The sequence below is a fragment of the Alosa pseudoharengus genome, unplaced genomic scaffold (assembly GCF_046254945.1).
Source record: "Alosa pseudoharengus isolate Yale_2024_CS ecotype anadromous, Long Island Sound unplaced genomic scaffold, YU_APseudo_1.1 YU_APseudo_1.1_scf_19, whole genome shotgun sequence".
In the NCBI taxonomy this organism is placed as follows: Eukaryota; Metazoa; Chordata; class Actinopteri; order Clupeiformes; family Clupeidae; genus Alosa; species Alosa pseudoharengus.
In genome coordinates, this window is record NW_027468657.1 from 31,802,112 (window position 1) to 31,819,575 (window position 17,464).

A 17,464-nucleotide genomic window follows, 5' to 3' on the forward strand; every position below is an offset into this window, starting at 1 on the left:
GGATTTTCCCACTCCTGGAGCACCCACAACAACTCTCTGTATTACAAAAAGCCCACCTTAGCTATGCACAATCTGTTTCTCTCTGTTAGAAATCGGTCAATACAACTGCTATTAAAAGGGTATTGCTGTTAGAGGAACAAGAGCCAAGTCATTATGTTTAAGCCCACCAAAAGCGTAAATAAATCCTTGGGTGGATAATATTGGACTGCACATTGCATGGCTATGGACAATGTATATGAGAGGAGCATAACTATCACCCCTTTGTGAAAGTGTGTGTGTGTGTGTGTGTGTGTGTGTGTGTGTGTGTGTGTGTGTGTGTGTGTGTGTGTGTGTGCGCGTGTGCGTGTGCGTGTGTGTGTGCATGCGTATGTGTACATTTTATACTGCTTTAGCTTGGAGGTTATGTTTTGGTGAATAAAGGTTAGAATTAAGGTTAGTGTAAGGGTCAGAGATAGGGTTAGTGTAAGGGTCAGAGTTATTGTTGGCTAACCTACGTCAAACCTAAACCAAAATACTTCTGGTCGCTATGACCCAAAAGGTTAGATCTTTCTTATTTTAACTAGATTGTTTTTAAATATAAAATGTAGCATATCTTGATTTTATTGATTTTGATTGGATCCAAAATGATCAATAAGCTTTAAAGTGCAACCACATGCATTGTGTCACTAGAAATCAAATGCCAGTAGTCCACTTTAGATACTTAAGACCCACTCCTTTACCTTTTCAGCAGTCATCTGGCTACCTCTAACCTGGCCTGACCCCTGACCCCACATAAAGACCTAAACCCTAATGACCATCTCACTCCCTCAATGGCCATTCTCCCTTTTCCTCAGACTGAGCCTATATGTAGTGCCTGGGAAATGCAAATAACGTGTGACTAAAACAAGCTAAATAAGAAATATGGGCATACAGCAGGGAATTGTAACTAAACAGTAGCTTTAGGATATTTTCCAGACCGAATAACCATCTGTTGCCATGTGTGCTTTTAGTGGCTGTTAAAATGCTTACAGTAGAAACTTTTTTCAGTGTGTGCTGTGTATAAATTACATTTTATGCAAGACAGCTTGCCCTAATTTTCGACTATACAACTTTATATCAGTCATGTGCCATCAGTGTGCAACTGTGAATTGATCAATGTTGGGTTAATATAGATGTTTTGCAACATGGACACATAACTATTTATATTTGAAAGATTAATGCAAATACTTTAATGTAATACTGAATACTTACTGTAGTAGCTGAATGGATATTCAGATGTCACTTGGACTCTTCCTGGTTATGTAGTTAACTCCTTAAATGTATGAATATCAGTAAAATGCATTAACGTGAACCAATCAGGAAATATCCAAAAGACAGTCATCCATCATGTCTGCAAATCTGGCATATACTGTAACCAGGAAGTGGACTCCTGCAGCGTCTCTGTGTCCTGCAGAAGTTAGCATGAACTGCTAGCATCACATCCAGTGGCTTTAAATACAGTATTAATCCAATGGGCACCATGGAGGTCCTGCTGCGTTAACCACTTTCCTGAGAGTCATTAATCAGTGTCGCCATCATGTGTCGTGTTTGCTAAAGGAGCCATAAGTGACAGTGATAAGTGATCCTGTCCTTGTTTCAACATCAGCCTTAATACAGTGAGCCTCACACATAATCATCCGAGGACAATGCCAGTGCCACTCTCAATGAACAAGACTGTCAGGGAATTCAATGGGAGAACAATCTACAGCATTAACAATTTAAATGTCACTGCCAAGAAACTGGTGCTGAAGGTTGACACTGCAATGACACTGCTGTTCTTTTTTTGAATACTGCAACCTCCAAAACCTATCCTTCGTTATAAAATGGAGTCGCAGTGACATTGCTCAAGTAGAGTGCGGAGGACACGCAGCTTCAGTCGACTTACAGGTGTCATCATACACCTGCATAATGATTCTCTCATGTCGCGCACTGTCAAAGTGAAGCAAGCTCAGTAAAATACTTCCATTATTATGACCTTGTCTTAACACACCATAGTTTCAACTTCCACTCAACATCTAATATGTTATTTCAAACTATGAACATATACAGTTGTTTTCTTACTACATAACCATTGAATGATATAATATCCATACGATTTCAAGAAAACATGAAAATTGCCTTCTGCTGTCAGTTTGTTGAAAGTGAAGTGTTTTCCTCTGTCTTTAAATGCAAGCAATTGTCACAGAATGTTTTTGCACTGTCTGATTCATTACCCGTCTGTCGGAGTTCTGTGTCATAACCCCCCTCTTGTTTTTGTTGTGTTATGACTGATTGTCTCACCGTGTTGGGCTGAAATGTGTGTGTCTGGCCATCGTAGATGCACTCATCACAGTCAAGGAAATCTGCTGTCAAAATGGTACATTACAACGGAGGATGAGAGGAACTTTATTTAATCTCCTCGTAGGAAGCTCTTTTTGAACTGTTTCAAGTCAACCTTGCTAAGCATTTCACTTAAAGTTATTTTGTCTGCTGGAAATTGCATTATTTGATGTTGCTTTTGTCTCAGAGACTGCTAATGTGAAGCATATGAGGTGAAATTGTATCCTCACTCTTCTTTTCACATGCCAGTGTGCTCCAATGAGATCTGATTATTAAGTTAGATGTTGATTTATTATAGGGGTTGTCCTTCAACCATGCCTGCTTCCAGGGGATACTTTGAAAAACACTGACTGCATTTTTTTGCGAAAGCATACCTAATTGAATTTTAATACGTAATTAAATTAAGCAATGAATCAGTTCATCTCCCTCTGCACCTGACCATCCAGCTCTCCAAAGCATTGGCAGCCAACTATGATGAAATTACGAATTGGGAGGACGAAATGATACTGAATTACTGCTTATATGGGACAAGCCCAAGCCTCGATCTCTGAGGGCCCTCAAAAGGCAGAGTTCTTTACCATAAACCCAGGAAGTCCCCAAGCACCCACACAGTAGGTACTGTATAGCTCTGAACATTGGGGCTTGATTACTACACAGGTCCTTTGTATAAAGCATTTGGATGCAGAGGTGTAAAATCCCCAGTACCACCTACCCCCAAATGTGTGTTTGAGTGTGTGTCTGTGTGTGTGTGTGTGTGTGAGAGAGAGAGAGAGAGAGAGAGAGAGAGAGAGAGAGAGAGAGAGAGAGAGAGAGAGAGAGAGAGCGAGAGAGAATATGGTGGGCTGGAAAGAGTCTAATGGGGCGGGGGGTGGATTCTGCCCACAGGAAACACACTTGGCCGGGCCCAGCCCACACAAACACAGAGCAGCTGGGCCTCGTGGTGAAGAACCCAATAAGCCTGGAATAACTCCCCTAAATAAATCCTCTAGAACCATTACTGGGGACTCCTGCCTCTGCATAATGCGATGGGCAAAGGGAGCATTGATGAACTTTTTTAATTATTACACCGCCTGGGAATTTGACACTGCCAGCTCAGGGATCCTTGCCGTCAGGCATTTCAGCGTTTTTTTCCCACCTCCCTTTTTAATTCACCCAATTTGTTGGACCGAATGAAACACTGAAAGGTTAGAGAGTGGAGTAATTAACAGCACGGAGCCTAATGTAATCAGGAGGGGATGGTACATTCCATGAGGATCAATACTGGTCTTTGAGTGTAGGTTGGGTGGGGAATTGTTCAAGGAAATGTCAACCACTTAATAGTAATAATCTGATGAAAAGGCAGGAGACCCACATGTAGGAAAGGGAGATGGCTTTGAATATGAATAGAGATGTCAGTATTTTGTGTCTATTCAACGGAATCAAGGAACTTATGTGTGGTTAATATGGTTAGAAGATATGTCTCTGTGAGAAGGCCTTGTCCAAATATGAATATATCATACTGTATATCTACTATAAAAGGATAAGAAACCCTTTATTTATGCTCAACAAAGTATGCATACAAAATTTGAGGTAAAAGTGCTGCAATATTTTTCTACTTTAAATATACATGTAAACACCATGGAGTGTGGCATATGTATCATGTCATCTTTTATGTTGACTTAACACTTAGCAGAAATATTTATGCTTCTGCACCATCATAAGTGGTGAAGAGAGTGGCACAGAGCCAACACATACTTAGTTAAGGAGCTGGAGTGACCTTTGAGAGTGCTAAGAAATGCCTGTAAAACAATGAACCTGTGAAATATGCTCTTGATAAAATGAGAAAGGGCAATCATTGGGGCAACTGGCTTGCAGGGATCTTGTAGAATGCCAGGATAACTAGTTTTAGGTTTACATTGCGTGTGCATGATGACAGCAAAACATAAATAACCATATGTGTTAAAAACATAAATAACCATATGTGTTAAAAACATAAATAACCATATGTGTTAAAAACATAAATAACCATATGTGTTAAAAAAACAATAACCAACAGACGAATACAACAACAAATACCGATACATTAATAGAATATTTCCAGAGCAGAATTTAAGTTCAGGAAATTACAGTGTATGGCAGTTGTCATCATATACACTGTATGTACTGGTATGCAGTCTCTGTACTGCATGTGTATGTGTGTGTGTGTGTGTGTGTGTGTGTGTGTGTGTGTGGGGGGGGGGGGGGGATTTGCCAGTGCATTCTGTGTGTATACGTCTGCACAGGTGGGTGGCGGGCTCTTTGGGAATATGTGCCCAGCAAGGCGCGCTGAGATATTGAGCTTCCGATGCTGTGCGCCGTATTTCACATCCGCCGATACCGCAAGCATAAACAAGGCTTCCCCCGGAAAACCCGCTTGATAGCAGGTCACATGATCTCCTCACCTCCACTTAACAGCTGAGGTAGAAGTCCGAGGCCCGCCTGACAGTTCCGCAAGGCTGAGCTGCCATGACAGGCCGCGCTTGACGGTCATTTCACCGAATTCACACATTGAGCCCTCCTGCTGCTCCGCCTGCCAAGGAGCTGCACGCCACGACTGCAGTGAAATGAAGCCGCCACTCTGGCAGCCAGAAACACAAGACTGGTCTTTTCTCCAATATTTGGACAAATGCTGTTTGACTCCATCAAGGAGCTTTTTGACGTGAATGGGCCTAAATTTGTGTTCACAAGGACAAGTTGAAGGTCAGCAGTGTGTGAGCGGTGTGTGAACGTGTATTCTGAGGAGTTAATGAGAGTTCTGAGAGGAATTGTGTTAACGGTATTAAAGCGGGCATCAACGTTCATCACGACCTGGGTGGCCTACTCCAGAAATAGCTTGAACTTGACTAATGTTGTTCTCATTTTCTGATCAGAGGATTAACGAGTTGGTCAGCCTCAATGCACATTGCAAAGAGCCAGGGCCAGTGCTGTTTTAGTTTTCTCAACATGTAGATGTTCAGATATTCATGTGTTCAAATGCTTCACATTTTATAGAGTGTAATGCAAATTCCACAAACATAAACCCATCAATAATTCCATTTAGTGGATTAAATGCTGGAAAGAGCCGTTGGAATTTTGGTTCCCATGGCCACCGACAAGGAAAAGATATCATTCTCCAGAACACACACACACACACACAAAATATGTCCAGCAAAGGCATCTGAGTTGAGGGCTGGAATTAGTCCCTAATGGTATTTCTACATGCCAAGTCTTAAGAGGCAGGTTGGATGAGTGAACTGTTGAAGGACACATTGTATAAGTAGTCCCCTGAGATTTCAAACCCCTAAGTAATAATTTTCCTTTCACAACGGGGTCACTTTTACACTGTCTTTACAAGGACATATGAAACAACAGGGCAACACTGGTGAACAATTTATTATATTCATTAATATCTTTGTCCAGTTGTCATGCTATGTTTTACGAAGAGTTCTCTCATTTTCAGTTGGAATAGTACAAAGAGTATGTATCTGATTTCTCTTTGCATAAAACATTGTGGGAGATCAAACTGCAAACTAAAGATGGCTAGAATTGAATGGGAAATATTCTTCAAATACATTTTGACTGAGTTGGTGCAATAAAAATTACAGAATGTGATATGTTGCTTGTCTAGCACTCCAAATAAGCTCTACAAATTATGTAAAACAATCTTGAACAAATGCAATTTAAACCCAGTATTAAAAGAAAAAAGTAAACTTTGCTAAATAAAAAACTAAATGTATCTCTTTGTTCATATTCATAAAGACTGTCATACTGAGGGGCATTTATTTCACCATGCTGTCTGTTTGGATAACAGCACAGACGAGACCAGCAGGATTGGAAAATTGTGTCAAAAATGTAACATGACTTTAAATTCATGGCATTCCTTTCTTCCCTGCAGTTGTGGGCATATATTAGCTATTTTGTTTTGAAATATTTCAGTGTTTTGACTGATAACAGGCTTTCCTCCAATCAACCATGCATTCCATTGACTGCTGTCAAGGGATACAGATAAAAATGGTTAGAATGTCCAGCCCATCATGTGGCCTATCACCATCTCTCATTTGAATTGCATGTCTGTGTTAATCAGGGTAATAGACACCCCCCATCCCCCCATCCTTCTCATTTGAAGAGAAAATTGTGGCTATGAGTGTGCCGTTCTGGGAATTCCACAATATGCTGACAGGAATTACAGGAAAATGAATGTGGGCAATGACCTGTAAGAATCTCCCTCTGTGTTCATCTGTGATTACTCACAAAAATAATGCCCCAATTGCATCATTATCATCTAAAAATCCTACCCATTAATGCATACCCAGACTATCTTACCAAAGGCTTTAACTACAGGTTAATGCAAAGTCAGGCGTAAATTGTGGGCATGCTCACTGTCATGCACAATATTACATAGGAAGTATCCCGATACTAAGTATCTCGGAGACATATCCATATATTTATTCATAGGAGAGGAGACAGTCTCAAGGTTGGAATAAATTGGGAGCTAGAGACACAACACAATAAGCTTTGGTGTTTTTAATCAATTATTAATCCAATATTTTAATGATCAGAAAGCTTGGCATGATCAAAGCCTCAGTTCATGCCTCTCTGCCTCAGTTCTCTCAGACACACTTCTCGTCTTTGATGTGCTTCGCCAACAAATGCACTTATCTCCACATTTCACTCCCAGGCATGTATGTGGGGGCTTTGAAACCGCTGGTCTGGAGAGGCCCTTGTCAAGAGGCCAGGGTCACTGACCTGCTCCATCGTACTGGATCTCATGTACAATTCTGGGCTCCAGCAGCCTCTGGTCTGTGTAGGCAAGTTTTGCCAGTGCAGGGAACTTCAGTATTGTTACTTCAGTTTATTTGTCTTTCATGAATGCTTACTATCCTTACAAGATATTCCCATAATAGTGGACTACAACTAACCATGGGTCTACACAAGTGTGTAATTTCAGTGTCAGTTTCAGTGCAGTGAGGTTGTTTTTGTTAATTGTCTTGGTTGTTCCTGATCTGCTGTCATGATTACAAATTCATTTTAATGTTTATGTTCATGTTCACGATTGCTTTGATGCTTATGTCAACTATGACACCACGTTTTCAAACAATTATCACGCAAGTCTAAACTAAAGCATGCTTGCAAAAGGCTCTTACTCTCTCAAAACATTTAAAACATGCAGCAAAAGCAAATTTAGCCTCCAAACAACATATCTTGTAGTCTAATCACTGTGTGATTTCAATCAATCATTACACACTGGACAGCAAAATGCAAAACATAGTTCTCAAAATGTGCCGATCCATACTTGCAAGCAACACAGAACAGACATGGTATCTCTTATGGATAATGAATGATTGGTGATTGAATAATTGTGCACAGGAGATTCACACAGGCATCAGAGATTCAGACTTATGCAAGGAATGTTGACCACCTGTGAATAGATGTTTTCCTTTTGTTTAGCACAGGGAAACCAATAGAGTTTGGGGTCTTTGAATGACATCCGTGTTACTGTTTTACAAAAGGGTGGGAGAAATGGTGTGAGAAATTTGTGTGAACCCAATGGAAACGTGTGAGCACGTTTGCAAAACTGTAAGTTGTTATTCAGTTATTAGGCTTTTAAACCTAAATACAGTTTCTCAAGTTTTTTTTCATGCTTCAAGCTTATTTTTTGTTTTCCATAAACTATGGTTTAGCAAAATAATTTGTTAAGTAAAAATTATCTCTTCCCCACATCATTAAAAATGCACATTCCAGAGATATAGCCACATCAATATTGTATCTGTTGTGGACGCTATTATGTTGCTGCCTCTCGCCACCCAAACGTTCACCACGGGCAGGTTTCATCCAAAAGTCTTTTGCACTGGCAACAACCACCATGGTCTAGTTATTGTTGGTCTGTAGTCTTGTAAACCAGTTCTAGGCTAGTAAACCAGACTAAGCGAAATAAAACTGATCGTATGCAGGCTACAGTAAATTGGTGGAGCCAGGCCACTACTTTCAGCAGACTAGCCTAGCCTACTCTATCTCACCACTGGTAGGCCCTAAGTGAATGGCTTATCACAATCATATCAGCAAAAATATCAGAAGTTAGATGAAATCTCTGTAGGCTAGGCTTTGTCCCTTTATGGTGTTGACCTATTTCAACAACTATTAATTTACCAAAAGTAGCCTACTATAGGGCTGGCCTAGCTAGGTTATTACAGAATAGCCGCATGTTTTTTTTTCTTGCTCATAATTCTTGTGCAATAGGTTAAATTACTCTTTTTCATAGACAGCAAGTGCCAACGTGAGGCTAAGTGATTCAGTCAAATATTTGCCAGCAGTTAAACAGCATTTACTGGAAGTTTTACAGGCTAGACGATTTATTCGCACGCTTTTGAGGCACACATGGTTAATCCATTCATATAAGAGAAGCTAATATACCGGCTGTTGTAACTTGTCCACAATAGCCTCTTTTTCTCCAGTGATTCCTAAATGGTTGACACTAACAGCTGGGTTATTGTCATTTCTTGAAAATGCCAAATAAATCGTGCAGTAGCCTATGTATAAGAAATCTAATTCATATTTGGAAACCTGTTCATGTGCGTCAAATTTGGTTGCAGCAACTTATAGAAAAAAACAGAGCAACTTTCAACTGTCACAGTAGGCCTACACATAGCATAGGCCTAGTCAGTTATTGTGCTAGTGAAACATCCAATCTCCCATAGCAATACGGTCAACTATAGTAATAGATGATCCCATACCTAAGTTACCACCACATTTTTGTGGAAACTGTCAGCTTAGAACTTGTATTGCTGCATTGAACTCTCTCAGATATGCCAAATTAGGATAGGCCCCAAGCCACTAAGATGATGACATAATTCACTCTACACACATATCAATAGCTTGTGTTAGCTGGATGCAGTGAAAGCCAAGGATGCTTTATTGAGATCCTAAGCTTGTGTATCATTCCAAATGTGCTGGGTCTGAGCCTTTGTGAGCTATTTCTTTTTCAATTAAATTTAAATACAACATTCTGTCACCCGATGCAAGGGCATAGCACACATTAACTCTCCACACAAGCAGAACCGGATGGAAGGACTCCCCGTTGTGAGAGCACAGTTCCATTCATAGCTTTAACCTAATGAGCTAATTAATTTGTTGATTACTATTTTCTGCCTCAAGTTGGATTGTCACATGGCAGTGTTTGTCTCTGTGAAGAACCAAATCATTCAAGGGTAATACATTTAGTGATGACTCCAATTGGAGTCAACACTCAAAAAATGTGAAACTCCCACAAAGAGAAGGAAGTTTATTAACAACTGGCAGTTGCACACAAACAGCAATTTTGTTTTCGGAAGAGAGATAGTATGTCTCAAGATGGCATACAAATAAACCTCTTCTGAAGCTCCTTTGGCAGAGATGGTTGGTGTCAAAATCAGTTACCTAAATGGCACACGCAACTATAAATAGGCTATGTTGACTAGTTGTCGAAATAAATGGTCTCTTTGGAGAATAAATTAATCCCAACTTTTAATAAATTCATTAGTTTATCACTGACTAGAGAAAGACTATTTTTGACACTTAAGGAGATAAATTCAAAATGTCTTCATTGTTTGAAGTGTAGCATTATCTATTGGTATATAGAGAAGGGATGTCTCAAACTGCACAACAATGGAAACGGCGCTCCTGTCTTAACGATCTCTTCACCCTCCTCATCATCATCTTCTTCACATTAAGGGTGGAGGCCTTGTACTTGGGTACAGTTAATGCAACTCAAAGTAACTTATTCAAAAGGGGCTTAATACGAACATTTCAATATTTGATGGATCCCAGTTGTTTACAGTAGTGCCACTCATTTTGTCTGTCCCGTGATGTGTTGTGTGGTGAGGTAGTGTGTGATTGGATGTACAATGGCACACGAGACCCTGCTGTGACAATGTACTCTGTAGCTTAGAGGACCTGACAGTCCACATCACTCACCCCAACCAGGCTGTACATCTAATGCGCCTTCGTCACATCGCCACTGAAGACCGGGGCTGAGAGCGTTCTGTGTGATTTGTTGATTTGTTGACATGAATACTTTGCTTCCCGTTCACTTGCAGATCAAAAGACATAACCATCATTTCACCTCCTGCAGTTCTACCCATTTTCTCTTCATCATCGTTGCTTCTCTCCATCCCATTTATCTCTCGTTTGTGCGTGGCAAGTTGTGGCGTTGGATTTTTGTGCGCACGGAACAAAGTAAACAAAATCAGTGATTAAAAATTAAATGCCGTTATTTTTTTCGGAGCTATTACCGGGGTCCCCCGGGAGGGAATATTACGTTGCTGCCTTGTAGGCATCTTTTGTTCCCAATCTGGAGGCTTGTCACTATTTATTGTTAATTTTTGATGGTTCATTTGATATTCTGTGCTCTTTCTCTGACATGCATAGATGGCTTCATCAGTCTGTCACTTATTGCTTGTTAGGCCTAAGTCGTGATGTCAGGTTCTCACGGCACAGGCAATGCATTTCACCACAAGGTATGTCAGGGAGCTAATTCAGTAATCATACTTGACTGGAATCCCAGACTACAGAGTCTGCATTTGAAATCAATATATAGTCACAATAAACAAGCAAAGTCATGCCTTAAAACTGGCACATATTGGTGGAGGATGATGATTAGATTGAAATGCCTGGCTTTTTGTTATTGTGTAAGTTTTTGCCATTTTTGAAGTATTTCCATTGTTGTTGCCTTATGGATACGTATAGTAGCCTGCTGCTGTAGCATGGTATGTTGTCTTTTATGTAACTGCTGTACAGTGTATGGTACACTTGTGAGCTGTTGTTTTACTTGCTAGTATGAGACACTAATTAACGCAAACAAGACAAAGGAAAGACACGTTGAGATCTTTCCTTAATAGCCTTATGTCCTCCAGCAGACATTTTAAGGTGCCATTATAAAAACAGTGTGTGTTCACAGTGTCTTGTAGTTTAAAGACTATTCCAAGTCAGTGACCTTGTTGGAATCGAGTCTTTGCCTTGCCCTTTGCCTCCACCTTGTAAGTGATATTGCTGAGAGATGTTCTTCCTAATGAGGGTGGCAAATTTTCCATCACATGTTTAACGAGGCGATGGTTATTCAACTCTCTGTTCCCTTTCTTAGCAAGTCCGGTTTTGGCCATTTACCTGTTTAATACAACTTGCTATTTTCAGAACCATCCAAAACAATTTGTTTATAGGAAATGTCACATGGAAATGTACTGTGACTCAGTGTGTTGTGCTAGGGGACAAGCCTGAGAGCGCATTCTTTGTTTGTTTCAAGACTGTCTTTCAAGTTTTTGAAGTACCTCTGTGGATGCTACTTTCATTACTGTCAAGTACTGACCTAGGCAGAGTGGTTATTTGAAAAAAAAATGAGATTACACACAAATCTTTTGCACTCATTTGCATAATAATGTTTTTATAGTCTAGTTGGGTTTTTGAGAAAGTCCCTTTTTATTCTTTTGTTAATTTGCTGCTGTTTTGGGATGCACTGAGGTCTAGTTTTTTGTGGAATCTTGACAATCTAATGTCCTTGTAAAAAGCGGTGGTCTTTCGAATCTCAGCCGTTCAACACTTGGGTGTCATAATGGTAGACGACATCATAGACATCAGGCTTCTTTTTGCAGAAAGACTACAGAGTGTTTTCACCTCAAACAAGCCAGCCTCTTTCCTCCAAAGCTGTAGACTTTTGCACCATCTGCGTGTTTATTTTCTGATAAAAATGCTCAAATTAATCAAATATTTAGTGTAGTCCATCTTCTAAACCATTTTTCGTGTTGCAGAACACATTGCTTTTTCGCCATGCCTTATCAGAACATCAAATTTGAATGAGTGATTAAAATATCCCTCCAAGTACAACAAAGCAAGTGGACACTGACAGTGTTAAGAAAATAAAGTGGAAAATATACAGCCGTTTACTTTGCAGGGTGCTGTGATAAAACAAGGCACTGCTCATATGCCCCCCCTCCCCAAACAGCCGCTGCGAGGATATCTGGAGAGCTGCCTGCTGGTGCTTTGCTGGTTTGTGAGCAGCAGCAAACGAGAAAATTAACCATAATGCTATTTCATGGTGCTCCACTGTTGGAGATCACCCCTGCCTGGATCTGCAGTGGCTAGATGGGGCGAGAGCAGCAGCAGGACTGCGGGTCACTCGGCATGAGCGCTCACATATTAGTTAGCTTCTCATCTTCTATTCATGGGTACAAGATTTAAGCTGCCCAGAAAAATAAAACTGATGATGATCCCGCATTCAGGAATTGGCAAGGGAATGAGGAGAAAACTGTTAAGAAGCTAAAGTAGATGAGGGGGGGGGGGGGGGGGGAAGAATGGCGTGAAGGTTCCAGCTCGCTCGGAATCAAAGAAGCATTTATGGTGCATTAGCAGCAGGCTTTCGTGAATTTCCCACCACCCTTGCTTTGAATAATAATGTCACATGTACTGAAGATGCCTGAATAGAGACGAGTTGAGATGTTCCATATGCTTCATGTTTTCCTGTACCTCACGTCCTTACAGACAAAACAATGTGTACTACATGAAAGCATTTCACATCTTATTTCTTCCAAGAGACAAACTAGTGTTGTTAATGACTTCAACATCTATCAACAAAATTTAGAACGCTGTCAGAAAAGTATGCAGCAAATCACGCCAAAGATAAATTTCTTTACCACAACAATTACTGTACACGGCTCTGCTTTTGTATGCAGAAGCTTTATTCCTGGATGTAGTTATTTTGAGTCGTATAAAAAACTGCATCTAATGCAATCCTCAGACTACAAGACTACATCTATGCCTATTGCACACGTTTACTTTCTTGATATCCTAAATATTTTCAACTATATCGACCTACCAATCCTGGAATAAACATACTGGCTCATGATTTTATACTGATTCGGTTCTGTTCCTTGTAGGGATGGTGTTTATGAATCATGACATGATTATCCTTATCCCTAACCTGAGTCTGAGAGATGTACTTACATACTCAGCGGTGCCTGATTTTAGGCTTAAACTCTTTCCCAGTGGATGAGAGAGGCTACATAAAAAAATAATCCCATACGTCTCTTCCCCCCCCCTCAAAGATCAAACAGGTATGTATGCCACTTAGATCCTATCTCCAGCATGAAGAGCAAATCTCTAGTGAAATACTTCACTGTGGTCAGAGTTGATTCATCAAAGACTAAGGGGGGGATTTAGCCACTATTGTTCCTTGCCAATACACATACACACACACACACACACACACACACACACACACACACACACACACACACACACACACACATACACACAAAGATGTCCACTTCTTTTTGAATTAGACTTATATTCAGACTTTGCATGGAGGAGATGACGATTCGTTGATCTGTGACTTCCCTGTGGACCAGGTGGCCGCTGTGCTGCCTCCCGTCCTCTCCATTTTAATATGCGGGGCATCTAATCCTCTAACCGATGAATCCGGCTCCATCTGCACATTGTCTGGTTTGCCACCAGCGAGGAGCTTTGGCATGGACTCGCTCGTTGGAGAACTTGGCTTAATTTCCACCCCTCTCTCTTTTTATCTCTCTGCACATACTTTTGATGGCAATGTTTTATCTGGTCAGACAGGCTTTGTTTGGTCTTGATATCTCCTCCAGCAGCTTGTGTTTGCTTTGCTGATTTCTGGCATGTTCTTTAAACAAGTGATAATGCTTCACAAAACATACACACCTTGACATTGACTTTTGAAAAGCATATATTTTACTTATATATACATTAAAATACATTACAGAAAGATGAAAGAGGGAAACAATTAATGACCAACTGCGGTTTCTTAGATTGAAAAAGTCCCGATTCTTTAAAATTGTGGTTGTCCTTATTGTCCTTGACAACTGTTTTTAATCATTTCTGGCACTATATTCTGGAATATGTTAAGTAGTTGCAATATAAGTACACAACAGCAGTCTCTGATTTCCAGGGGCTTGGCAATCCTCTCATAGATTTTTTGATAACTGGCGTCCCATTGATCAATTGAAGTTGGCCTCTGTTTTTAAAAAAGTTTGGAGAAAAGGAATCCATGTTTGATTCTCAGGAGACTTATGTAAACTTTTCAAAGCAGCGAGTAGGTCAGACTCTCTCACAAACTTGTTAGTTTGATGAGAGTGTAATTAAAAGTAAAATCACAGCTGGTGTTGTGATGCCTTATTTTTATTTGAATGGCTTGTGAATAATAGACCGTGATTCTCATGCAACATTCTGTCGCTCTGTCAGCTGTTGTCATCAGTAAACTACCCAGCAACCCACTCCTGTTCAAGTTCATGGGACTGAACAGTTGCCTCACTCCTGGTTAAAATCCACAAATTAAATGGAGAGGTGTATTTAGTTTTACAAATGTTTGCCTAAAATGCAAAACAGGACCAACTGTTGTCTGTTTTCAATTGAACAGTGTGGCACTAAAGCCAGTATATTTTCAGTGACAGACCACAAGACAAAGGGAACATTATCCTACAACACTGTACACCACACGAGCCAGGCTCTCTAGTATCAAATACAAGCTTAGTCAGCCAAAAAAAAATCTTTATGTTATGTGTGTCAGACACACATAGCCATTTCATCAGTTACTGTAATACAAGATATTTTGATTAAAAATCTTGTTATGTGCAAAAAAGGTGTGACCACCAGTCTTGTGTTAGGATATATGATATGTATATCTTATCTCATTGTCAGGCAGGCCTGTGATGCAATAGGCTGTGTGTTTTTTGTCAGTTGTTGTGTTTTTTGTTAGTGTTTTTTCCTAAGCCTCAGAACGTCTGATGTTATAAAGGGAGTGGGAGGACAAGAGGAGTAAAGCTACCCTAAGAAAATGAATTTACACCCTGACTACTAATTGTGAGGATTTTGTTTGAGGAATCCTGCTGATAGCTGTTAATTTCACTGTTAAGCTGTTTTGAGATCTGTTTTTTGGCAGTGTGTGGCATTCATCTGCTGCCAAGATGTCTCTGCCACCCATTCTTCAGTCTGCCTTATCAAAAGACGTTGAGGAGTTTATCTGTGTGCCTCAACAACCACATTTGCACTGATTGCTGAAACTCAAAAGAACGTTGCATTAGCTGAAGTAGTCACAGAAAAAAATCATTTGATTTATTTAGAAGTCAATTTTTCTGTGACTGCTGATGTGGCAAATGAAGATGTTTGGGGATGAATGAAATGTTTCTTTGATACCTGGCCAAAGAGCAATTATTTCTTAAGTGTGCAGGAGGGGGAGGAAAACAGTGAAGAGAAAAATAGTCAGACACACAATGGGGAAATACAGGCAGAATTAATGGTTTGAATTTACCGCCTAATGCCTGCGACACAGAATGGAAAATGTCTCCTGCCCAATTTCACAAAGAATCGAGAAAGTCGGTTCTCAGAGTTGCCTTTGGCTGTTTCCCTAGTTCCACCAAATTGAGTGTCTGCAAAAAGGTCACGAACACAAACCACTCCGGCTCTCCAGAGAGATGGTGTGTTCCAGCTTTGAACATGAAAATCTACATACATTTCTCAGGCCTGCCAGTTGAAAGCCTCTGCATCTCCCAAACTAGGCCACTGTGTCGCAGGTTCAGCGTGGTGAAACTCACTGAATATTTAGAATAACTGTGGGCAAATTACAATCAGTTTAAATCTGAGCAGATGTTGAAGTCACACAGGGGGTGAATGTTTGGTGGTGGAGTCTGGATCTTTGTTAAACTTGAAGCATTAATGTACATTAAAATAAGCCGCAGAGATGAATTTTCCACAGCGGACTCCCATCTCAATACCAACCAAAGTCATTAAGATTTAATTAGAAAACCTTTAATTAGAAACCTTTAAAATGAGACTGATTAACTTGTTTTAAGTATTGTGGGATTTAATGATCATCTTAATAGGCCGTTGTAATAATTGTAGGTTTTGGTTTTGTCTTTTGGTATTGATACAGTATGGTATTGTATTTCAGTGGCCTAAATGGACATTATATTCACAAAAAATCTTTTCCATGATACTTTTACTTTTCTTCATGTCCAAGGGATGCATAGGCCTACCTTTGCTCCACTTCCAAGTCAATTTTATTAAAACAAACAACACTGACTGAGACGAGACCCTCATATATTTAAATCGAACCACATCCACCACCAACACCAAATATTGTTTCTAGGTCCGTTTGTTTGTTTGTCCCAGATCAACCATTGATGTGTCTGTATCTCTTGTGCTTCTTGCAGACGCAACGGCGAGTGACATTTCACCTTCCGGACGGCTCTCAGGAGAGCTGCAGCGACAGCGGCCTTGGCGACCACGATCCAGCCAGCACGGCCAGCACCACGCAGCCCCTGCCCCTGGGCTTCCCGCAGGAGGAGTACTACGAGCAGACCTCGCCCAATAGCCGCACCGAGGGAGACGGCAACTCCGACCCCGAGTCCAGTGAGTACTGACCACTAATTCGCAACCCGGGCCCGGCCTCGCCTGTTTATGAGGCGGGATTGGCAGCGGTCCACGCCAGGGGATGAGAGGTTTGCGTCGAGGCCGCGGGTACGTGGCAACAGTTATTGCACGCCTATCAGTTTAGCCGCTGGCCGGCGCTTAGGAAACAGCAGATGTGCTTTGATGCTTCACGCCATATTTTCTCCCTTATTCCTTATAAGGAACTAAAAAAAAAACAACAGCAGTGGCTTCTTTTGTCTGAGGGGTTGTGATGATGACATTTTCTGTGATGACAATGATTGAAAATCTCAGTTAGAGAGGGTCAGTGGTAAATGCCAGGTGTGGGCTATGAGCTCTTGGTGTGTAAGGAAAGCTTGTTAGCGAGCTCCCTGCTACGATTGCTTAACGATCGAAGCAGAAGGAGTGGTAACGCTCAGATTTATGGTTTCCTATTTGTATGACCGGCGGGAAAAGTTGTGCGCTGGCGAGGATTTATGGATATCGTCTGTCATGTAAATATTAAGAAGCGGGTGCATTCTGTGACCCAGTGATGAAAAGCCGCTGGTATTTGGCGGGCGGAATGCAGTGGAGCTGTCAAAAGCCAGCACAGGATGCTTTGATTCTGCAGCCATTTCCACACCATAATCAGAAAGCAGTGGGGTGACTCTGATAAGCATAGATCTCTTCATTTCCTGTGTTCTACACATCAATGATATGGGTGAATTACCAT

The 17,464-nt window shown here is 40.8% G+C and overlaps 1 protein-coding gene across 1 annotated transcript in view; it reads left to right on the top strand.

The window, feature by feature from the left end:
- The window catches only part of pcdh11 (protocadherin 11), a 69,990-nt gene extending 53,245 nt beyond the window's left edge, over positions 1-16,745 (top strand). The window contains exon 3 of the mRNA XM_076292787.1: positions 16,536-16,745. Coding sequence (XP_076148902.1) covers positions 16,536-16,745 — 210 coding nt within the window. The remainder of the gene's footprint in view (positions 1-16,535) is intronic.
- The last annotated feature ends 719 nt before the right edge of the window (positions 16,746-17,464 follow it).